Genomic DNA, 26,839 nt, shown 5'->3' with positions numbered 1-26,839 from the left:
GACTCCCTGTCCCGTCTCATAAGCATGGAGTCTGCATGCCTGACAATGGAGTTTCCAATTACTACTACATTTATGTTTACACTCCCTGAATTAGTGGCAGTGTAAAGTTTACAGTCCACAGACTAGTGACTCATTGATATATGAGAGGGTGGGGATAAGGTGATACTACTATTATTCCAAGATTTAGCTTTCCTAGTTGCTAGAGACTTAGGAAGTGGCGTTTTGATGGTCTAAGCATATGTTGCATTGACAGGCTCATGAAAACATGTGGTGCTGCAATGTGGTGCGCACAGGCCATCTTTTTAAATGACAAGGTTACCTCTAGGTTGTGAAGGTACTTGTATCTCACACAAACCACATCATTTATGTGAAGTAATAGTTAAGTTTCTGTGAGCACTAGGCAGTTTTCACATTCCCTAAGAATACCTAGTGCTACAGCATTGGCTACAGGAGTGACACAAGTTGATTTGTCTTCCAAGTCATTCAGGAGGGTTTATTTATTACAAGCAGTAAATGTCTTAAAATGCTGTTTGGTCATTTCGACATTCCAACAACCAGTGCATGGAAAGTTTAGAATACAAATTTACAATGAATAGCAGCCAGTACTAGGGCTTACAATAATACCAACTAAACAGCTAATGGCAAAATGCAGTTCACAATACAACTAGGGAAAACTAACAGTAGCTGAGCTAAACACTGAGTGGGGAGACTGATGTAATAGATGGATTACACAGGAAAACTAACTGTACAGATTGGGTTAATTCTAAAGGCATGGAATGTACCATATCCCACCACTTCACAGTGCACAACATAGCAAAATAGAATAAAAAAAAAACACACAAGGCAATACAATTTAAGCACAAGAAAGGCGATCAGTTTAATCTCATTTGTTCCATAGGTTAATGAGATACTCACATCACAACCAAGTTACTTCCTCTCAAGAAACTCAGTAGAAGCAAAACACAATTAGAAACATTAGCTTATCAGTTAAAGTAATAAAATAAAAAAAAAAATAATGCTACTTCCCTGATTTTAGAGCAATCGGTTGTAGCTCAAGACCACTAGTGCAGACACAGTGGGAGACCCATTGAGCGGCTTACTGCGTCCTAACAAACTCGAGCACTTCAAACAAAATACAAGAGAAAAAAAAAGCTACAGAGTCAATAAACAGGGGTGCGAGTTCAGCAACCTGAACCTTCTTTTAAACCAGAATTGTAAACTACATAAAGAGAAAATAAGTTTAAACCACCACAAAAGCAGAAAAATGGAACCTCTGTATTTTATTAATAACAACTAATACATCATCTTAACGCTTTCGCTGTCATAACAGACTCTGATGATGCCCATTTGTTTTGAGGGTGAAAGCGTTAAGTCGATGTATTAGTTGTTACTAATAAAATATGGAGGCTCCGTTTTTACACTTTTGCGGTGATTTTAACTTATTTTCTACATACAGAAAAATCACTCAGTAAATCAGGTGTATGTACTTTTTTTTGCTGCCATCTGCTTCCCACAGCACGTTTACCTAAAAAAACTAAAAAACTATTGCTTATACAAAGCGTCCTATGTGCACATCCAATCCCATACAGAACTGCAATCTTCTCTGCTCATGAAGTGTGTTTACTGACAGGCATGCAACATCAGACATGAGCAGGATCGTACAGCTTATGTTTATAGTTCAGACTAAGACAGGAACGTGCATTTTATAATAAAAAAAAAAAAAAAAAGGGCAGCACTTCCTGGAATGCAAAAATAATGGATTCATTTGGAATATCTATCCCTGGTAATGCTGCTAATTGATGTATCCTTCTTCGAAAAAGTAGTGCATCTCTAAACATAGTTAAAAAGAAGTTCCTTGTAATGCATGAGTGCATATTTATGAGAGGGCAAGCTGAGGGTGTGGGAATACATGCAGGAGGGTGTGCATAATTGAAATAAAGGTGTTTCCGGGGTGACATGAACCAAGTAGGGCGTGTTTCACTCTGCACTGCTTCCAAAGTGATGGGTGACTTGTCAGAAAGCTTGATGATAACTGCAAGAGTGCAAGAATGAATTTTTAGGAAAGATGGCTAGCTCTACCGCTAGCAGAAAGATGGGAAAGAATAGAAATATGAAAATAAATGCTTCTTCATGACTGGATGGTTATTTTTCCGAAGCGGGATTGACAGGCAGAGAAAAAAAGGCATCAGGAAGTAGAAAACAAGTATTGTATCACATAGTTGTCCTTTAAACACAGAAGATTCTCTGTATACTGTATTTTAACATATTATGTAAAATTTTATTTACTGTGGAGCTTTTCTACGCGGGCCTCTGCTGAAAATGGACCTGTGTCCAGTCGGACCATCCCAGTTAACAAATGTAAAATAAATAAAATAAATAAATAAAGATCTATAAGAAAGGCAGCCTTAAGTTACCATCATGTATCAATCAATGTCTGTCTGTTTGAGTTGGTGGTGAAAGATCTCATGGCACTTACTGGAAATAATAGGGGGTTCTTTATTATTATTTCATAATATGTTACACCAAAACAGACTTATATATACACTAAAATCATATATAGCCATATAATTTTACCCATTCTTCCCTTTTATCACAACCATCATTTAATTCTACTTAGTACATCTTCATTTCCCACATCTTGTTATACAGTGACTTTCCCAAGTGCCCTAATTACTCAATAACACCAAAGATCTCCCCTGAAAAGAGGCTACTGTCTCAGTTAAATCAACTTGATAAAAAAAGATGGATTAAAAAATAAATAAATAAAAAGTTTTTGCAGAAATAATCTTTAAAAGACTATAATCAGAATTGTTTACAAATAAAATTGTGTTACGAAAGGGCTGCTTATTAACAACATTTCAGATTATAACTCATTAAATCGAAGTTGTTTCCCTCTAGTACTTCAATACTTGCCTTCATTATTCTGACTTTTACGTTCACGTGCTGTTTAAAGAAGCCTTTAATAAGTGTGTTGTTTTGAAATTATATATATAAATTCTCTATGATTTCTGCAGTTCTGGTTTTGCTCTTAGTTTATTACATATCTTATATGTTATGTGTTCACAGATGATCCTGTGCCTACCACCATTCGCACCTGTTTGCTTAATATGCTCACTCTTACTTCTGATCTTTTTCTTTTGTCATTTGTATAACAAGCACAAATTTTGTCTGTTATTAAACTGCAATATGCAGTAGTTAGGAATCTAGGTGCACATTTCTTGTTATTAACGACCACTGATTATGGCAAGTAATTATTGAATTCTCTTACAAGGAGAAGTGCTTATGTATATATAAAAATATAAGCCGCTGAAATTTCTAATTTTTGTGCTCGATAAAAGCAATACATGTCTGTGTCTTAGACTTCATATAAATCATGAAGTTGTTGGTTGACTGGACTGTTAAAACACCTACTACTAATGGATGCATGTAAAACAAAGTTCAACACACCACCTAATTTTTATGTTATATTATTCCTAGGTAAATGTTACTAAAGCAACTCAGTAACTGGTACCAAAATCACGGATTAAAACTAAAAGCCAAAAAATGCATTATTGTATCCTTTGGGAAGTCATCTACCCAAGGGAACTATCACATTGACAATACAAGAGTTGACTCAGTTGTTCAGGATTTGGGAACTTAGGTGGACAGTGACAGAACTTTTGACTTATGTGTGTCCATTGTCATGAGAAAAATATTGCACAGCTTATAAACAAAGGGACTGTGTCTAAATCTAGGGATGTCATTGTCCCCCTTTACTCAGCCCTCATTAGGCCAGTCATTGAGAATAATGCCCCCTTTGGTATGTCTCTCTCTTCAGATATATCCAACAACTGGAAATCTCACTGAGATACTTTAGGATTCAAGGCTTTAACAGCTTGTCATACATGGACCAATTCAAAGCTCTGTCACTACTCAGTATCCTACAGACTGCTGAAATGTAACCTATGTATGAACCTATGAACCTATGTGTGGCATACAAAGCATCCTCCAACTCAATAATGATAGATTTACTGCACATCAGCAAGTCAAGTGGCATCAGAAATAGTCAGTCTAGGGATCTAAACCTCTTCTGCAACAACAATAGAATGGTTTGGAGGGACTGGTATAGCTCACAGAGGATATTGCTGCTGTTGAACAGACCCCCCCTGTCACTTAAAACAAAGTTCTTCCTTGTCCATAGTCAAGCGCAGTTTGGATCTATGGATGAGAAACAGAAGATTTACTCCAGGACGGCCCCCTGTACTACTAATGGACAGAGGCAGCTCTTAAATACTTTATCCCATGCATGAGTCAAAAAGTTGGAGTTTATTTCAGGGGTAGAAGTGTAGTAGCTTTTACAGCTTTGTAAACCATTATTAGATACGTTTATACTTCACAGGATTCTGCAGTGAGATGAAAGACAGGGATTGTAGACAGTCTGGTTATGGAACTCATACCTGACACATTTTAGTGTGGAATCTCTCTGTTTTTTCAAGTCTGGTTAGGTGCTTAGACAGGTACATACAGATAGGCATACTATATTCTAGCACCGGCTTGATAAGGGATGGGTTAAGGATAATAATGGCCTCTTTTGCCTAAGATGAGATGCTGTTAGTAACCAGTTGACTGAAACAAATGGCTAATGACAGCAGATAAAGGGTGGTAAAGAAGAGTTTGTTATCCACAAAATGCCTAGGTCTGTAATGGCAGCATTTGGTTTAAGAGTTGCGGGTTGTCTGTGTGGTAAGTGACAGTTCCTGTTTCCCAAACTGTATGATGCCACGTTATTTGGGCATTTCGTTTTAGACTGTTTTCAGGACACCCCAGGTTTAAGTTAGTCCCTCTTAGAGGATCCAGATATCTTCAAGGGATTTGACATTACTGCAAAGCTTGCATTCATCCATGAACATGGTCAGCCAGAGGCCTTTAATGGCAAACTTTACATTAGGGAAGTACATATTAAACATAAGTAGTTCCAAAACAGAGGATAGTGTGCTTTAACGCTAACAGAGTGGTGTCTGTCAGAGAGACAAGTGGGTTGCATAGGTATTTATATTGTTTTTGACTAGGCTGTTAATGATGATGGAGTGGGGTACTATGTCAAAAGCCTTAGCTAAACTGAGGTAAGTTGTGTGCATGGAGTTACCCTCAACTAGTGTTTTTGTAACTCTTTCCAAGAAGTCAGCAAGGTTTGATAGGCATTATCCAACTTTTACAAATCCAAACTAGTCAGCATGCAGGGATTGTAGTTTTCCTGTGTCCCTGTTTATGAGATGGTGATGCTTTCCAGCACCTTGCAGCTGGTAAAGTTGATATGTTTATAGTTGACAGCGTCCATGGTGGGGCCTGCCTTGCTGAGAGGGAACTACTACAGCTCTACTCCAGACTTCTGTTACATATCCAATGCAGAGGCTATAACAGAAATGTTTATGGAGGAGGTCTGATAGAGTTTGTCTCATACTGACTAAGAAACAGCCCAGTGTGTTAGCTGGACACACACAACTGGTGTTTTTGGTCTTAGAGAGTACCTTCTGTATCTGTCCATAGGTGGTTAGCATGGGAGCATGGATTAGATTCTTTGCACTGGGATGTTTGGAGATGAGATGGGAGGAAGATGGAGTTGAATTTGTCTACAAGAATATTAGATGTATCCTAGGGTTTGAGTGTGTGATGCCACCGGAGATACGCTCAGTACAATGATGAGCATTACTCCTTAGCTTCTGTACAAAATTAAAGAATGTCTTTTGATATCTCTTGCTGACATAGCAATTTTAGTTCATAATTAGCCCCGAAGGATTTGATCTTGTCCTGATTTTTTGTTAACCCTAGTGAAGCCAATTACACTATGCTGCATTTTGTTCAATTCTACTTATGGCTATGAGCTTTCTCCTTTTATTGCATACAAACAGAAAAGGAACAAAAAGTGCTGAACAAATGTCTCACCAGGTATAAAAGATAATAAAAAACAATCAAAACCAAAGTGAGTCAAACCCAGGCTGTATTCATAAAAACAAGACTTGTTTATTGTAAGTTCCAGACATAAGTGCTTTCACAGTCAAACTGGCTGCTTCTTCAGATGTATAAAACATTACTAAAGCAAACCATTTATATAAAACCACCAATCAAGAATTCAGTTGAGAAGCTGAATACATTTAAAGAGACAGCAAACAGTACATACAGCACAAAAATGTTCACTACTTGTAGAACATAAAGCTCTATCTCAGAAGTGAGCATACTTTCAATAAGGGTTTAATTGGAACTTTGTCATTCAACCATGAACCAAAATCAGCCCTCAGCCTAATGATCCACTTACTTTCTAATTGCTCAATAGCATTACGTATATTCCAACCTCTTAAACTAACATCAATTTTACCTATAACCAAAAAGTTAAATTTATGTAATATTGAAGTCTCCATCACATGTTTAGATAAACCATTACTTGCTATCATATTATTAATGCTATGTAGATGTTCCCTTTTACAAGCTTTTAAAAATCAGTTTTACCTACATAGAATTTATGGCACACAATACAGTGGGCCAAGTATACTATGTGTGTACTATTACAGGAGGCATCTGTATTAAACGTATACTATCTCTTCTGGTCTGGGTGCCAAAAGGCCCCAGAACTATCTATATAGGTGCAATGATTACAACTATTACAAGGTCTTCTAATTCCTTTTCCATTACTACTATTAAAATTGCTTCCATTGAGATTTTTAGGATAGCATGGCATCTGCTTAAGAGATGTTTTATTTTTGTACACAAAATTGGAAGCATCACCTGTTATCTTCTTAAGGTCTGAATTAGTAGTCATAATAGAACAATATTTCTTAACTATGCTAGTAATGCCACCTGTATCCTTAGAAAAAGATAATGGAACCCTACATATAATATTACTGCTTTGCTTCCGTCTGTTCATAGGTGGATTGGCAGAGAAGTATGGTCTACCATCCGCTGTTCTGTTCTTAACAATCTGATTGAGTGTATTGTATAGCATATGTTTACTATACACTCTAGCCATAAACTTCTCTCCTAAATCTTTTATTTCCAACAAAAACTTCTCATCACTGGCATTAACTCTAGATACTTTCAAACCCTGACCTTCAATAACATTTTTAAATTTTGTTTAGACCTTAGTGCTGGAACCATGGATGAAGGAGGGATTACAAATATTGAACTGGATTATGTGCCACGGACCGTGGTTAATGAAGGGGGCTGCTTGTCCATCAAGAGAGAGACTGTGTTTGTTATTACGGAGGACTGAGAATCCCCTTTTAGATATGTCTTTGCATCAAATTACAGTAGAAGAAGATATACTTTTTGTCATTAAAAGCTAGTATTTCTACTACTGAAAATGACTTATACAGACTCAAGAGGATCCAGATACAACAGTATCATTTAAAAGTATGTTCTGAGCTGGGCATTGTACCTAGAGGACTTCGTGTTCTAAAAATGCCTGCTCATGGAACTGCTTATCCACTGTTGTTAAGTCAATGGAAGAAACTTAATCTTGAGCTTAGTTTTAACTGTATTAAGTTATTAGTTTTATTTGCACAAAAAGAAGGACTTATTCTTATTGAGTCTGTTGAGAAGAATGTCTCGGTACTATATGAATAATTTTCTTCAGAGCCGGTGGACAAGTTGTTGTCTAATATTTTGGACTCTGTCAGCTTGTATGAGCAGAAATTGATTCGTCTTAAAGTAAAAAAATTGATTCGGGACAATAATGATTTTAAAAACAGCCATGTTTTTGCCTGGCCGAAAAGTAATGCTTCCACCAATAGAGTTGTTGAACAAGAACCAACACCCACGGTTACTAGACAAACTGAATAGCCTGGACTCAGCACTCTCCACGCTAAAGTAATAATGCAACTGTGTGGATATAAAAATCAACTTTAATCAATATACAGTACGTTATCTTAACATAATGTGATCACAACCACCATTCAGATTCAACAAAAATAAATCACATATTTAACTTATCTGTTTATAACAAATATAATACTATACTAAACCAATTACCATATATTAATAAAGTATATACTATTTTAAAATACATTTAAAATAAGTACTTAAACAGCAATAAATATGCTTGTAAAACTCAATACATTACAGGCATATTCAGTCATATATAGCTGCCCTATAGTTGTTCCATTTATTTATTTAACTGTTGCCTACATCATACTTCAAACAAGGAAGAAAGCCTAAAAAGCTACAACCTACCCAAATATCCATACATATATTTATCTAGTGAGACTTTTCAATTTTAAAATGCATGCTATTGAATATGAGTCATTCAGACCTGGAAATTGACATGCATGAGTTCGTAATTGCCGGAATAACTCCAATCTTTCCAGCAATAATGAATGGGGTCCCCCCTAACATCAGTCAAAACTTGATTGATAACTCTGAATTTAAATGAATGATTTGTAAAAATATCTACATGTCTAGCTAATGCATTTTCATGTTTCTTCTTTCTAATGTTGTACAAATGTTCATACACTCTTTCTTTTACTTTTCTATCGGTCTTGCCGATATAAAATGCCGGGCATGATTGACATTGTGCCAGATACACTACCGCTTTTGAGTCACAATTAAATTTATATCTGGACTCAAAGGGCATTCCATTGATAATAAACCGCTGGCTCACATCCATATGCATACAGTAAGGGCACATAAAACATTTGTTCATACCTACATTTTTTATTAAACCCTTTTTCTTGCTGGTACTTTCCAATATGTTCTTCAAGTTATAGCATGTTTAAATACTACTTTAGGTTCCTTTTGAATTTTATTAATCAAAGTATAATCACAGGCAATCATTTCCCAATTTTTCTGTAAAATATCTACTAAACCATATGCATTAATACTAAAAGTAGTAATGAAGCTAGTAGCATCAATTATCTTCCTACTTATACAAAATGTATCTGTGTTTTCTACCTGTGTTGTAACAATCCTGATTCCTAAAATAGGTTGATATATACATTTCGCTCTCTTTAGTTGGACTTAATTAGTTAATTCTTTCACTAATGAGACTGGGTAACCTCTCATTAAAAACATTTCTCCCAATTTCTCACATTCTGCTATAAAGTCCGCCTCATGTGTAACCATTTTTGCTGCCCTCACCAGTTGGCCCTTGACTTCTGATCGTTTCTGAAGCAAGGGATGACAACTGGTGAAATGCAAATACGTATTTGAATAAGTTTCCTTTCTAAATATTTTAGCTGAAACTCTTAGTATTATAGTCCTTCATTAAGTCCACATCCAGATAGGCTATTCTATCCTCACTAAAGCAGTGTGTGAATTTTAGAAATGTAGTAGTATTATTAAAGAATGTTACCAAGTCGAGAGCTACTTTTTCATCACCTTCAGTCAGGATGAAAATGTCATCCAAAAAGCGGGTGTAAAAGCGGATACAACCTAATGCCTGAGGTGCTTTATTAATAAACTCGTTTTCTCAATAAGCCATTACTAAATTGGAAAAACTAGCTCCACAGGGGGAACCCATGGCTACTCCTATTTGTTGCAGGTAGTATTTGTTATTGAAAACAATATAATTATTAGATAAAATTAAATCTAATAATTCTTCTACTTCAATTTCAGCCTTCGGTGCTCCCATCCTTAATAAAATAATACTCAACCATTCCATACCTTCCATATGTGGGATAGACGAATAGAGATCTTTTACGTCAGTAGTTAAAAAATTAAGGTTTTCCTGAAATTTCAATTTTGAAATATTGTTCAGAAAAGACCAGGAATCTTTGCAAATCTGTGGTTGTTTAGCTACATATTTTTTAAGTAGTTGATCAAGATATTTAGCACAAGCATATGTTATGCTATCTCTAGCATCCACCAGTGGTCTCATAGGTGGATCTAAGGTACTTTTATGTATTTTGGGGGTTTCAAATAAGATGGGGATTTTGGGGGCTGACATACTCATGAAATTATATGTATTAATATCAAACCTAGCTTCTATAAACATTTCTTCTAGGCTTGATTTTAATCTAGAATAGGCCACGTTTAATTAATTCAGTGATACTTCTTTATAGGTATCATTATGTAAAAGTTTCTCCATCCTAGCAATATAATCGTTATTATTCATTATCACCAGCCCCCCACCCTTATCTGGTTTCATAACTCTTGCTGACGCCTCTTGTAGAAGTTTCAACGCTTGTCTATCATCTCATATGGTGTTGTTATGTTCTACATGTCCATGCGTATTCAAATGGTTATAAAAATCCAATTCACAGATTTTTTCAAACAGTGCTAATGTAGGATGAAGGGATGGTATATATATATGCTCGCCACATGTAATCCACTGTCTTGCTGTGTATTATCACTAAACATAACGCTTAAGTTCAATTTCCTTACAAAGAGTTTTGAATCAATGATACTATCGGCAATACCGGCCTTTCTAGTTGGTACAAAGGTTTGGCCTTTTGATAAAACGTCAGCCAACATACTATCAACATTCAAGCTGGAAAAATTTTAATTTTTTAAAGTCTCCTTTAGTATTAAGAGTAACTTTGAGTTCATTTTCTACTAATTCCAACACCACACTAGATGATAGACAAGCGTTGAAACTTCTACAAGAGGCGTCAGTAAGAGTTATGAAACCAGATAAGGGTGGGGGGCTGGTGATAATGAATAATAATGATTGTATTGCTAGGATGGAGAAACTTTTAGATAATGACACCTATAAAGTATCACTGAATGAATTAAAAGTGGCCTATTCTAGATTAAAATCAAGCCTAGAAGAAATGTTTATAGAAGCTAGGTTTGATATTAATACATATAATTTCTTGAGTATGCCAGCCCCAAAAATCCCCATCTTATTTGGAACGCCCAAAATACATAAAAGTACCTTAGATCCACCTATGAGACCATTGGTGGATGCTAGAGATAGCATAACATATGCTTGTGCTAAATATCTTGATCAACTACTTAAAAAATATGTAGCCAAACAACCACATATTTGCAAAGATTCCTGGTCTTTTCTGAACAATATTTCAAAATTGAAATTTCAGGAAAACCTTAATTTTTTAACTATTGACGTAAAAGATCTCTATTCGTCTATCCCACATATGGAAGGTATGGAATGGTTGAGTATTCTTTTATTAAGGATGGGAGCACCTAAGGCTGAAATTGAATTAGTAGAAGAATTATTAGATTTAATTTTATCTAATAATTATATTGTTTTCAATAACAAATACTACCTGCAACGAATAGGAGTAGCCAAGGGTTCCTCCTGTGGAGCTAGTTTTTCCAATTTAGTTATGGCTTATTGAGAAAACGAGTTTATTAATAAAGCACCTCAGGCATTAGGCTGTATACACTTTTACACCAGCTTTTTGGATGACATTTTCATCCTGATTGAACTACATTTCTAAAATTCACACACTGCTTTAGTGAGGATAGAATAGCCTATCTGGATGTGGACTTAATGAAGGACTATTATACTAAGAGTTTCATAGCTAAAATATTTAGAAAGGAAACTTATTCAAATACGTTCTTTCATTTCACCAGTTGTCATCCCTTGTTTCAGAAACGATCAGCAATCAAGGGCCAATTGGTGAGGGCAGCAAGAATGGTTACACGTGAGGTGGACTTTATAGCAGAATGTGAGAAACTAGGAGAAATGTTTTTAATGAGAGGTTACCCAGTCTCATTAGTGAAAGAATTAACTAATTAAGTCCAACTAAAGAGAGCGAAATATATATATCAACCTATTTTAGGAATCAGGATGGTTACAACACAGGTAGAAAACACAGATACATTTTGTATAAGTAGGAAGATAATTGATGCCACTAGCTTCATTACTACTTTTAGTATTAATGCATATGGTTTAGTAGATATTTTACAGAAAAACTGGGAATTGATTGCCTGTGATTATACCTTGATTAATAAAATTTAAAAGGAACCTAAAGTAGTATTTAAGCATGGCTATAACTTGAAGAACATGTTGGAAAGTACCAGCAAGAAAAAGGGTTTAATAAAAAACGTAGGTATGAACAAATGTTTTATGTGCCCTTACTGTATGTATATCGATGTGGGCCAGCGGTTTATTATCAATGGAATGCCCTTTGAGTCCAGATATTAATTTAATTGTGACTCAAAAGCAGTAGTGTATCTGGCACAATGTCAATCATGCCAGACATTTTATATCGGCAAGACGTATAGAAAAGTAAAAGAAAGAGTGTATGAACATTTGTACAATATTAGAAAGAAGAAACATGAAACTGCATTAGCTAGATGTAGATATTTTCACAAATCATTCTTTTAAATTCAGAGTTATCGATCAAGTTTTGATTGATGTTAGGGGGGACCCCATTCATTATTGCTGGAAAGATTGGAGTTATTCTGGCAATTACGAACTCGTGCATGTCAATTTCCAGGTCTGAATGACTCATATTCAATAGCATGTATTTTAAAATTGAAAAGTCTCGCTAGATAAATATATGTATGGATATTTGGGTAGGTTGTAGCTTTTTAGGCTTTCTTCCTTGTTTGAAGTATGATGTAGGTAACAGTTAAATAAATAAATGGAACAACTATAGGGCAGCTATATATGACTGAACACGCCTGTAATGTATTGAGTTTTACAAGTATATTTATTGCTGTTTAAGTATTTATTTTAAATGTATTTTAAAATAGTATATACTTTATTAATATATGGTAATTGGTTTTAGTATAGTATTATTTTAGTATAATATTATATTTTTTATAAACAGATAAGTTAAATATGTGATTTATTTTTGTTGAATCTGAATGGTGGTTGTGATCACATGATGTTGAGATAACATACCGTATACTGATTAAAGTTGATTTTTATATCCAACAGTTGCATCGTTACTTTAATGTGGGGAGTGCTGGGTCCTGGCTATTCAGTTTGTCTGTTACCCTGTTAGTCTTGTTTTTCGAACCCACGGTTACTAAGCAACTGGAAACTCCTACAACTTTTGGAAGCACTGAGGGTGCTTCCATTACTTTGAATGAAGTCACGACTCACCAGGATGAGTTCAAAGGTTGAGAGAGCTTGGGGCAGAAAAGAAAATATTTGTAGTAGCTGCCCAAGTACACAAATCCAACATGAACTTGAGTAAAAGGGATTCTAGTCAACAACATAAAGAAAATTTAAATTTTCCTTTACCTATCAAACAACAAACAAAGCAGAGGGGCTTGAGGTCGACAAGCAGAAGCAGATGCAAACAGAAACAACAGTGAACATTCAACAAGAACTTGAGTAAAAGGGATTTTGGGCAACAACATAAAGAAAATTTAAATTTTCCTTTACCTATCAAACAACGAACAAAGCAGAGGGGCTCGAGGTCGACAAGAAGAGGCAGAAACAAACAGAAATAACAGCAGGACTTATCAGATGCCCAAACAATCAAGAAAAAGTGGAAAATGACTTAGTTTGTATTTATCTAAGAGGACGTTAAGTTTTGAAGAAAGATCACTGTTACAGAAGGGTCTTTCTTTCATACCTACACAGAATGATGACATTACTGAGGTAATTTTTAATTTAAAGACATTTACAAGAAATGTTATGCTTAAATACAGTTTTAGGGACAGTGTAAGTTAGGATACATCTAATATTGGTTATGTATTTAAAAGACCCAGTATGTTTATACCAGCCATGCATCCACTTGTTGAAGCATTTAAAAAATGTGCATAGATGAGATTTATAAGCTTTGTTATAATAATAAGAATAAGAAAAGCGTTAATAATTTAATAATGTTTCGTCTGATGAAAGAAAGGTGTCTGAATTAATGGGAGATAGTACAATAGTCCTAAGCCCTGCTGACAAGGGTGGGCCGATTGTTATATTAGATATAGATTGGTATGTTTTACAAATGAAGAATATGTTGTCTGATGAGGACTATTATAAGCAGGTCAGTATGTTTCAGGTGTATATAATGATTGATGCTGTGAAGAAAAAGATTAAGCAGTTACTGTCAACTAAATTGATAGACAAACCAATTGTACGATTTTTTTATATATTGAAAAGCCTGCCATGCCAATTATACATCGCCTACCTGAGTTACATAAAGATCCTGTTTGTCCACCTTTACGACCCGTAGCATTGGGACAGAATTGGTGTACTGAGGCCATGTCAATTTATGTAGAGAAAAACTTAAGACCTCTTATTGAGTCCAATGGGCATATTTTACAAGATTCTAGGTAATTTTGGTATGATCATTTCAGTTTTACTATCGCTAATTTTATAGTAAATGAATGTTATATTGTTACAATGGATGTCCATTCATTGTTTACAGTGATAACCAATAGTATAGGTTTAGAGTGGATGGCAGAGTATCTGAAGGGTGTGGAAAATTTTAGCTCTGAAAAGACATATTTATTATGTGTTTTAGTTCAATTAATGTTGGAAAATAATGTTTTCTTATTTAATATGCGTTATTTGCAGAAAGATGACATAGCTATGGGCTCATCATGTGCCGGTAGCTATGCCAATCTTATTATGTTGATTTGGGAGCTGAAGTATATTTTTAAAGGTGGCTTTAGTAATCATATTATAATTTATAGAAGGTTTGTGGATGACCTCTTCATGATTTGGAGGGGGACTAGACAAGAACTAGAAGACTTTGTCAAGTTATATTAATAATAGCATTAGTTTTTTAAAGTTTAGTGTTAGTCATATTGAGAGAGAAATTAGTTTTCCCAATGTTCTCATTAGGGTTCAACATAATGAGAAGTTGGGACACCCTGTTATATAGAAAGCCATGTTACAGGAACAGCCTGTTACATTGAAGTAACATGCACCTTCACCATATTTTTAAAAAATGTTATTGAAGGTCAGGGTTTGAGTATCTAGAGTTAATGCCAGTGATGAGAATTTTTTGTTGGAAATAAAAGATTTAGGAGAGAAGTTTATGGCTAAGGGGTATAGCAAACATATGGTATATAATACACTCAATCGGATTGTTAAGAACAGAACAGAGGATGGTAGACCATACTTCTCTGCCAGTCCACCTATGAACAGATGGAAGCAAAGCAGTAATATTAGATGCAGGGTTCAGTATCTTTTTCTAAGGATACATGTGGCATTACTAGCATAATTAAGAAATATTGGTCTATTATGACTACTAATTCAGACCTTAAGAAGATAATAGCTGATGCTCCCAATTTTGTGTTCAAAAATAAAAAAAAAATCTCTTAAGCAGATGCTATGCTATCCTACAAATCTCACTGGAATTAATTTTAATAGTAGTAATGGAAAATGAATTACAATACCTTGTTATAGTTGTAATTATTGCACCTATATAGATAGTTCTGGGGCCTTTTACCACCCAGACCAGAAGAGATGGTATACTTTTAATACAGATGCCTCCTGTAATAGCACATGCATAGTATACTTAGCCCACTGTATTGTGTGGCATAAATTCTGTGTATGTAAAACTGATAGATTTTAAAAGATCGTATATGGGAACACCTATATAGCATTAATAATAGGACAGCAAGTAATGCTTTATCTAAACATGTGATGGAGACTTCAGTATTACATAAATTTAACTTTTTGGTTATAGGTAAAATTTATGTCTTTTTAAGAGGTGAGGATATACATAATGCTACTGAGCAATTAGAATAAGTGGATCATTAGGCTGAAGGCTGATTTTGGTTCAGGGTTGAATGACAAAGTTCCAATTAAACCCTTATTGAAAGCACGTCCACTTTTGAGATAGAGCTTTATGTTCTACAAGTAGTGAGTATTTTTGTGCTGTATTTATTGTTTGCTGTCTCTTTAAATTTATTCAGCTTCTCAATTGAATTCTTGATTAGTGGTTTTATATATATGGTTTGTTTTAGTAATCTTTTATACATCTGAAGAAGCAGCCAGTTTGACTGCGAAAGCACTTATGTCTGGAACTTACATTAAAGAAGTCTTGTTTTTATGAATGTAGCCTGGGTTTGACTTATCTCATTGGTTTTGGTTGGTTTCTCTTTTTATTATTGAGTTTGTTTATTAGTGAGTTCCACCATAAGGGTTTGCATTTAAACTTGGCATTGTATTTGTGGTGAACGGGAAAGTGATCTTCTATGAAAGAGTTGGAATGAGAGTTTAAACTTTCAGTATATGTTGTGGTATTTGCTAGAAGGGTCATCAGGATGGGGGACTGTTGAATAGTCTAAAGTCATAAGCACTGGCCTGATGAAGTCTCTAAAGAGGGTTGGGCTGGTCATTGACCTGTACTGGGACATACGGTAAAAAAAAAAAAAAACAGCACATTGATCAGGATTGATTAGTATGGGTATGACAATGGATGAGGAGTAGCCAGGGATGTATCTGTGAGGACAAGACTGAGTATGTTGGTGCTTATAGTGCAGGAGGGTACTATCTGATCAAGAAATTTGCAACAATAAAGTCAAAGAAGCACTGAGCATATTTGTAGAGATGTAGGTATGCCATTTTATAGTGAGGTAGTTAAAATCCCCAAGGAAGGTGGGATTTGTGTTAACAGAGAGAAACTATTGTTTATTAAGGTATATTTTGTGATTTGCAGGTGGCATAGATGGAATCCTGTAGTTGGCCATTATGTGGTATGAGGTTTTGTTTACTGATATTAGGATATGAAGGAGTTTGAGTTCATAGTTCTGGTCGATTAGCGTAGAGGTCATGGTGTTTCAGATTACAGCAGACGTCACCACTAGACTTACTGTTAGCTACACTTGCCGTCTTCAGTGAGTGGTAGGCAGAGAAGTCACTTAAAGCCGTCTTCAGTGAGTGGTAGGCAGAGAAGTCACTTAAGGAGGGTCTGCTGTCACCATTCTGGTACCAGCTTTCAGTGACACAACAAATATCCATACTTCCCAGTGTTAGGAATACCACGAGAAAGAGCATGTTTTTATTTAAGATCATATCATTGAGCAACACTGCACTGATGTTTGATGGATTTGAATTTGTATTTACTAGGATGGTAGCCTGACATTCCCTAAGGAAGGGAATATGGGATAGAGAAAGTCTCAGCCAGTGGGTAAAAGCCCTAATAAGAAAGGTGCAGGCCATTCTTAGAAAAACATGTTGGACTGTCTTTAATCTCCCTCAACGATGACATATATCAGCCCCCTCAGAGTAATATCAATAACTAAGCCAGTTTTTAAAGCTTTTGTGTATATTGTGGCATAATTCTCAGTGACAGTAAGATACTGTTCATAGGTATATACTAGGCTAACAACCACCAGGGCCGTTAGAAGCCTAGACATGCAATCTAACCTAATTATGTCCCTACATATCATGTGCTTTTATTAGGAGGGAGTATGTTACTTAGGAAGTTTCTAGAGGTTATGTGTGTATATTATTTTAGGCATTACCATTGCCTCTACTAGAGACATGAGGGCCAAACCCAGAGTGGATTTCCGATTTCCCATCCATTGGTATAGGTTCACAGGTAATAAAACTAAAGGGCTAACTGCTTTACTGGTCATTTTAGACCTAACCAAATTTTCTTCAAAGGCGAAAAATCAAACCCTGTACCTTTTGACTGTGAGGTAAACAGCTTAACAATTATGCCAACCCCCACTTCTATAGGTAAGTATGAGGCTAGCTGCTCTTGTGGACCATTTTAAGCCTAGCCAATTTCTCTTAGTGAGAATCAAAACCTGTACCTCTTGTTTGTGAGGTAAACACCATAGTCATTATACCAAGCTTAATAATATTAACTTTAAGTGTCTTATGTGATCTTCTGATCTGCTTTAAACTTGTACTTGTGGACAACAATGCTCTAGAGTGCTGGGCTGTGACACAACCAACCTGTCTTCGATTCTGCTACCAGCTTTGACTGTCCCACAATATCTGAGATGTAACCGTTTACTGTTTTATTGTAAATTAGTGTGTGCTAGTGCTATTTAAATGTCATGTTTTGTGCTACTGTAATTTTGTATCTGAATGTGATCTATGCCAATTCCACCTGGTGAGAAAAGGGTCTACTGCTCTTGTTTCTGGTTTGAATTGCTATTGTTTACATAGCAGTCTTAACTTTAATTCACCTGTGTGCTATTGTGGTCAGCTTTAAACCCTTTGTGTTTGCAGTTGCTGCAAGACTGTTGTGCTGCAGTAAGACCTGATCAATCTGCTGTTATGAGACCGTGGACCATAGCAGGTACATTACCACTGATGTGCACTAACTATTGGAGTGTAGCTTCTCTGGGTTAATGATTTCTGTGTTAAGGGAAGGGAAATGCTCCTTTCCCACAAATATATGGGAGCCTTACAATTGGTAATAATAAACAGGAAGTGCAGGGACAAAGCCCACACAGGGTTGTGTGGGAGCTTCATCACCATCAAGATAGGATTAATTTCATTTCACTTAACATTTCTTTTTACTGTGCTTTTTTGTACAAAGTATAGTTTTGTTGCAATTGTCTCGTGCAGGTTTTCATTTACTGTTTTTTTATTTGACTAATCAAGAGACACTTCAAACTGTCATGAAGAAACTGAGTTTTGCATAAATTCAATTCACAGTGGTGTCCCATATGCCTTGAAATTAGGTATTCAAATGTAAAATATAAGTAATCTTGTAACTACTGCTAATATGTGGGTATTTATAGAACTAGTACTAAAAAATAAACTTACAATGGATATGCATAATTCTGTTGCGAAAATATACATTTTCAGTTTACTATAGGAAAATAGTTCTATCAACAGCATAATACAGTGCTATAATACTTATTTTGAACTTCTCTGAATACTTCCATTTCGAGTTAGCTTCTCAGTGCTCTGCATGAAGGATAACCTCACTCACATACGTTTTTCCAGAGTGTATTTTCTTTACCACAGAATGATCTTTACATTGCCATATATTTAAAAAGTATGACTAAACAGTATATTTCTTTTTGTGGAATTTCTGTTTTAAACATACCTCTCAAGTGTACCTCATTATGAGATACACGAGAGGTATGTCTAAAGTGTACCTCGTTATAAGGAATATTCCTCATTTGGAGACTTAAAAAGTACATGTTCCTCTCTGTTCCACACTGAAACAGTCTATCACACATTCAGTGTCAAGAAGTTTTTGACGAATAACAATGGTACATAATAGTGAAATTATATTACTTCACTGAAAATAATGTTTTATTTGTATACAGTAACACATTTTAACCATCCTTTGATGTTTTTTTTAGTTGAAGCTGTTTGTAAGTTGTTAGCTTGCATTCCACATATCTCCCATTTGTTCTACATTATGAGAGACAATGTGCCACATCTTGGAGATGAAAGGTGGAGAGCAATGATTTTAGACAGCAACCTCAGAGTACTCAGTGTTAGCTTTGAATGAAATCTCATGATATCTGCTTTAGGAACTTGCATGCCTGGCACTTACATAATCATACCCATCATATTTCAAGATTTCTGGCATATGAAAAACTCACATAACAACATATCTGTAATTCTTTGTTAGCTCATATTTACTATTGTCCCATCAGGGCATTTTAGGTTAGAACAAAACAAAAATTTGTATGGAATACTTAGACTTCCGCTGTAAAATTAATATAAAATAAAGGTTACCTATCAAAACATCTACTTTTCATAACATCTAAACTCAAAACATCAAGACCATAACAGCTAAACTTCAAAACATCTAAAACTCATAAAATCGAATCTCAAAACAATGAAAACTACAAAGCAGCTATAAATATCATCCCACAGAGTTTTTACTATGTTTATGCAGGGGAATGTTTATGTGAGGAGCGCAGGGGGGCTTGACCCCCTGCATAAATGTAGCAAACAGTGTGTGGGATGTTATTTATAGCTGCTTTGTAGTTTTCAATGTTTTGCGATTCGATGTTATGAGTTTTAGATGTTTTGAAGTTTATATGTTATGGTCTTGATGTTTTGAGTTTAGATGTTATGAAGAGTGGATGTTTTGATAGGTAACCAAAATAAAACATCAACAGAATACAAAAATATACATTTTCTCAGATTCTGGCCATAGTAAAACTTTGAAGTATGTAGTCACACTGTAGAAATGCATTGCAGGATCTGGCGAGTTAAGTGCTATGGTCCATCCTGCCCTATTCCATTCTTATTTATTTTAGCCATTTTTTTAAATAACATTTTTTTAAAACTTTTTATTAAAACCGTAGCTCAAAAAAATTTAGTGTTTCCCTTAGTGGTGTCATTTTAGTAAAGTAAAAGTAAAATAAAACTTTTCAAAGCAATCACGGAAGCCAAAACCAAACCACGATAACACCAAAAACAGATCCAGCCACAAATGGTCCAGTTGGTACGTTTAACAAAAATGTAGACACGTAAAATAACACTTTAAAATGAATAGTATTTTCATTCACGTTTTTACACAAGAAGAACTTCATCATACTAAAAGCAGCCCCTCATTTCCCTCATTTTTATAAAGAACCATTCCATTATGTTTTAAATTAATACATATAACCACACACCCTTAAAGGAGTAAAACTCTACCACAAATTCCTCACCTTTTTTGTGCATTTCATTTCAAAACACTCATTATGGACACATTATCATTTAACCCTGGCCAATATTTAGCATTTAACCAGATCTGCTACGATAATTCTTGTTTTTCTAACAGTAATGGCCAAGTTAGTCCTTTAGAAAATAAGTCACACATTTCAACATCAATTTTGTATGTAGAAAAATTGTATACATTAAAGTCTTTTGTACTGTTCATAATTATGTCAGCTGGTGGTGATATTGATACCTCTGGTGAAACTGGGACTCAAATGGGACTAGGTTTTAGTGCAGAAAGTATCAATCCTGATGTAAAGAATAGGGTACGAACTACTACCCCAAAATTTACTAGTTCCTTTATTACTAGATTTAACACTGAAAGTGGCTTAGTAAAAGATATTCTCCATAAAAATTGGAATATTATAAGTTGTGATAGAACTTTAAAAGAACTAGTCATCAAAGGCCCCTAACAGTTTATAAAAGGGATAGTAATTTTAAGAATGTTTTCGAAAATAAGAAGCAGAAACATTGGTTTTATGTACAATTGTGGAAGATGTTCCTTTTATTGGTATATTTTTGAGACTAGTGAGCTGGATATCAATGGCCAAAAATATAAGATTTATGGTAGGCTTTCCTGTGACACTTCAAGAGTTGTTTATTGTGCCCTGTGTAGTAATTGCAACTGTTTTTATATAGGGAAAACAGAGCGTAAACTAAAGAACAGAATAGGTGAACACATTAGGGACATAAGGAAGAACAAGGAAACTAATGTACTTGCAAAGCTTATAAATGAGTATCCCTCACACTCTTTCAGATTTACATTCCTTGAAGTTCTGGATGTAAATGAGAGATGGGGGGCTTGGTCATTACTGTTAGAAAAACAAGAATTATTGTGGCAAATCCGGTTAAATGCTAAATATTGGTGAGGGTTAAATGATAATGTGTCCATAATGAGTGTTTTGAAATTAAATGCACAAAAAAGGGGAGGAATTTGTGGTAGAGTTTTACCCCTTTAAGGGGGTGTGGTTATATGTATTTCTTTTTATTTTTTTTTTTATTTTTATTTGAAGTTTGTTTACCAGGATAGTCCATTGGGCCACAAGGAACCCATTTTCAATGGAGTCCTGGGGAGAAAAGCTCCATTACATTACAAGTATTAATTTAAAATGTAATGGAATGGTTCTTTATAAAAATGAGGGAAATGAGTTTTTAGTCTGATGTTCTTCTTGTGTAAAAATGTGAACAAAAGTGCTTACTATTCATTTTAAAGTGTTATTTTACATGTCTACATTTTTTATTAAACATACCAACTGGACCGTTTGTGGCTGGATCTGTTTTTGGTGTTAAAGTAAAACTTTATCATTCAGACCATACAACCATAAAGTGCACAGCTGAACGAAATTACGTTCTTCAAGCTCATTGATACACAGCACAGACCATTGCAACAAAAACACAAACACGTCATCACATAAACAATATACACCCACACATAACACAGAGTCCCAGCCAACTGAAGCTCCATCTCTGCACCGGCAAGTCCCAGTCCAGTTCCACAGAGCCAACAAAACAGACAACAAAAGTCTGGATCAGCACACATCCAAGCAGACAGTCTGGTCTTCACCATCCGCCCTTGTCCATGTCAACAATCACAGTCTCCATGATCTCAATCCACCATCTACTCTGACATCAACCTCAGATCTGCCCAGCAATGGTCCAGTTTCCACTTTCACAATCAACTTGGATCAGGCACAACGCCCTCTGAATAACATCCAGCACTCGGTCTCCACCATCCACTCTTCCTGGTGCACCTCTCAACATACAGGCCCGAACAGCCATGACCAGGCCAACCACTCCAAGCTACCTAAGCTAATCCCAAACAGTCCACCTGTCCAACTGGTCCAACTGATCCACCAACACCACAGCTGCCTTCTCTCCACACTTGGCCACCAGCAACTCAAAGAAGAATGGTCTAACTATGGAAAACAACAAGAAAACACAAAACTAACAATGGGAGCCAAAGAGGCCGCTGCCATCTTACATCATCTTTAGAGATATTCCACAGACTTTAATGGATGGGTTTCTTCTCCTGTGCAGCATGCATCCATTAATGTCTATAAAAACATTTCACCTTTTCCCTGCGCTGACACCACTGAAGTTAAAGAGTGTTCAATTTTCAGTAGCTGATGTGTGGGGAAAGCAAATTTTATGAGGATTTTAAATAATGATGACAAGACTTAAAATCGGCATTTTATTCATCACAAGGTAAGGCACTGAGTGTGACAATAACAACTGTCTACACATTGGCTTTTACCTGAACTGGCAAGCTGTAAATGTCTTGTTTATTAATTGCAGCATCAGGAAAAGCTAAATATCCCATAATTAATATTTTATTTAAGAATAAAGATGCTCTTCATGATAGTTGTTTATTCTTTCTGTTGTGTATGACTCAACATTCTCTTTCTAGTTAGAAGTGGCGTTATTTATGTTTGTTTACATATTTGATGCATTGCTATTATTTGCAAAAGTATATAAATTACTTGCCTTAAAATAACTGGATGCAGTAATGTGTTTTATTCAGAGCAACTGCATTAGATCGATACAACCTGGAAAAGATGAATATCACTCACATTCTCAATGCAGCAGATGGGCCGTGGAACGTATGTACTGGACCAGAGTATTACAGTGACATGACCGTTGAGTACCATGGGGTACAAGCTGAAGATATTCCATCATTTGATCTAAGCCAGTTTTTCTACTCAGCTGCTAAATTCATTGATACTGCACTCAGCAAACCAGAAAGTAAGTTCCATTGTAGTATATTTTATTGATCTGACAATTCCTAATGTAAATGAAAATAACTGAAAATACTATATTACGGATTTGTATTATAAAGACAAACATTCAGGTTGTCGAATACCTAAATGTCGACACCTAAACAGCGAAAGTTGAAAACTGTGAATGGCCACTTCTGCAAATTTTTTCACAGGGAAAAAAATTTGCTAGGCTGGTGGACACTAAAACAAACTTTCAACCCTTCACCTGATGTGGAGGGCTGTGCCCCCCACAAACCCCTAACTAAATATACCAACTCCGAGATTGCTCTACATTGGGGAAAATGGCAAATTTCCGTTAACAGCCAAGCAAATTTTTTCCCTGTGAAAAAATTTTGCGGAAGTGGCCGTTTGCGGTTTTCAGCTTTCGCTGTTTAGTTGTCGACGTTTAGGTGTTCAATAACCTGGATGTTCGTCTTTATAATATAAGCCCTATATTACAAACTTGATGAGGAAATCAGCATGTTTTTCACAATCATGCATATCTCCTTATGTTTTATCATTCTCTGGTACATTCAGGCATACCTCAAAGGAGGACTGCAAAGCCTAGTGTCATTCTGTTTGAAAATAAACAGAGAAACAGATCATACAGAGAAGGCAAATCAGGGATCTAAACAGACTGCATATTTTCACTATACCGTTTGAAAATAAACAGAGAAACAGAACAAAAAACCTCAGCTTTGGCCGGCTAAGAACTAGCTGTATTCAACTGGACGTATAAGAGAATTTAAGTACCTTTATCTGCACTTTTTTTCAAAAAATACAGTATTTAAATTGATTTAACTGTGTTGCAGGAATATTAACTGAACTGGAAGTTAGTCAGTGCTTGCTGAATTTTATTATTTGCTAGTAATTGCAGGTGTGGGGTAGCCACATTCTTTGATTTCCTGTCCTTGCCTATTTAAGTGGTATAGTGTGAAATATTTTCTGCTTAAAAACCTCAGCTTTGGCCGGCTAAGAACTAGCTGTATTCACCTGGATGTATAAGAGAATTTAAGCACCTTTATCTGCACTTTTTTTTAAAAATACAGCATTTAAATTGATTTAACTGTGTTGCAGGAATATTAACTGAACTGGAAGTTAGTCAGTGCTTGCTGAATTTTATTATTTGCTAGTAATTGCAGGTGTGGGGGTAGCCACATTCTTTGATTTCCTGTCCTTGCCTATTTAAGTGGTACAGTGTGAAATATTTTCTGCTTAAAAACCTCAGCCTTGGCCGGCTAAGAACTAGCTGTATTCAACTGGACGTATAAGAGAATTTAAGTACCTTTATCTGCACTTTTTTCAAAAAATACAGTATTTAAATTGATTTAATTGTGTTGCAGGAATATTAACTGAACTGGAAGTTTTGACTCTGCTCTTCAGTTTGTCCCACTCACCCTCCCTGTTTTTGTTTTGGTGTTAATCTTAGTGGCCTTGAAACTGCCCGCCCCTCTTGTAAATTTGTGTTTGGATACTCCTTCTGGGCCCATCTCATTTGCTCACTCAACTGAGTGCAGTGAAATCATATTCTGATTTCAGGCACTCCTACTGTCTACAAAGAGAGCATCTGGGGAAAAAAAATTAAGCTTGTTTCCTGCCTTTCCTGTTAAGTGGTATAGACTATTTGTAGGCTTCTGAGCCCCCAAGCCCTTCTGTGTTGGAGGGAAGCCTTCTAGCTTAGTTGTTTTCTAATAACTAGACAGTTTCCTAGTTTCAGCACTCAAATCTGTTTCTTTGATCTCAGCACTTGTTCAGAACTCATTGTAAGCACTACATAAGCTGCAAATTACTACAGCACTCAACTTTCCTCACTTGTCTAGTGGAAAGCAGTTTTTAGTACTTAATAAATAAGCACTTATCCAGGCATGTCTAAGGGTCAGCTCCCAGTGATTTCTCCTGTCTACCTGATGAATCTGGGCATCTTGGGGCAATGCAGCATTTGCCTCATGTACACAGACAACCCTCTCCTCCTACCACCCAACACTACAACCTGTGAGAGATGCACTTATATAGCCAAACTGGAAGCAAAGCTCTCTTCAACCAAGACTGGACTAGACAGTCAAGAGGAGAAGGTAAACACTTGCACCGCACCACACTCATCACATAGTCCCTCAAAACCTACACCACCAAAACACACACATAGAAACACAAAACACACACCTACATTTACGGAGGCTCTCAATAAAAACCTGCCCAAGCATCAGGGACATCCAAAGCATAAATGCAAGCAAACTCCACCCACCAACACAACCCAAATGACACATAGCCCACAAACTCAGTGTACCACTCAACCACAGCCCATAAGGCATAACAACGTACCCAACACTCTAGTCATAGGTGACTCTATAGTCAGGCACACTGATGTTCCACTCACTAGACTAAACAAGGAGAAAGTTACTGTCAGCTGCCTGTCAGGTGCCAGGATCCGCCACATAACGCATGCACTCAGGTCACTCCACAATAAGTACAAATATGACACTGTCATTGTCCATGTTGGTGTGAATGACCTGAGACGTACCTCCCTGGACTACATGAAAAGAGACATGGAGGAGCTCTCCGATCTTGTATCCCAGGCAGGTATGACCCTAACCCTGAGTAGCATCCTGCCATCACCCAGAATGATATCACAGTACAAGGACAAAATGATTGACTTCAACAATTGGCTAAGCTTCTGGTGTCATTCTAAGGGGATCCAGTATTTGTCTGCCTGGGACGACATGATTGACAGTCCACGATGCTTTAGAGATGGCCTGCACCTGTTACCCTTAGGATTCCGGATACTGGCTAAGACTCTTGCAACCCCTATAGTGCCTTTTTAGGCAAGGTTCAAATGACAAATTCACCACCGTAACAGGTACAAGCAAGCAAAATCTGAGGGTAATGCTACTCAATGCTAGAAGTCTAAACCTCAAAATGCACTCACTCGAGGCACTCCTTAAAATGGAGAACATTGACATTTGTGCAGTGACAGAGACCTGGTTCAAAGCTCCAGAGAGCACCCCTGCATTACCAGGCTTCAATTCATACCACACCTTTCGGCCACCTAACCCAGAAAGAAGCACTAAAGGCGGAGGCGTGTCCATATTCATTAAGGATATCCACACCTCCAGGCTAGTTGCACAGCATAATGCATCCGAGATTATCCAAGTGCAACTAACTCTGGGCAAGACCGCAATCCAAATTGTAGCTTGCTACAGACCCCCCACCATGCCCCAGGATTCACACTCCTCATTTCTTGATACACTGAAAAGTATTAGGGTGCAACCCAACACCCTAATAATGGGCGATTTCAACTACCCCACCATTAACTGGGAAAACTACTCATGTACCAACTCTTTTGCTCAACGTTTTCTAGAATTCATAAATTCCAACGCCTTGGATCAACTTATTCACACCCCCACCAGGGGCAGCAATATCCTAGACCTGGTCATTACCAACATGGGAAACCGGTGTTCCACACCAGAGGTCAATTCCTCGTTCGTCAGATCCGACCACAAGCTAATCAGCCTAGACATCCACATCCCACCCCCAGCCCCAATTATGGAAACCATCGTAAAAAACTTCTCAAAAGCCAACTTCACACTTCTTATGACAGAAGTGGCAAAGT

General features: G+C 36.3%; 1 protein-coding gene across 2 annotated transcripts in view; it reads left to right on the top strand.

Moving 5' to 3' along the window:
* Positions 1-26,839, top strand: part of DUSP29 (dual specificity phosphatase 29) — a 754,020-nt gene that overhangs the window by 338,797 nt on the left and 388,384 nt on the right. For both annotated transcript variants that reach the window (XM_044056744.1, XM_044056743.1), the window contains exon 3: positions 22,998-23,218. In XM_044056744.1, coding sequence (XP_043912679.1) covers positions 22,998-23,218 — 221 coding nt within the window. The remainder of the gene's footprint in view (positions 1-22,997; positions 23,219-26,839) is intronic.

The sequence above is a fragment of the Protopterus annectens genome, chromosome 14.part0 (assembly GCF_019279795.1).
Source record: "Protopterus annectens isolate FY-2018-M chromosome 14.part0, PAN1.0, whole genome shotgun sequence".
Lineage (NCBI taxonomy): Eukaryota > Metazoa > Chordata > Ceratodontiformes > Protopteridae > Protopterus > Protopterus annectens.
This window is presented reverse-complemented; position numbering and strand designations above follow the sequence as displayed.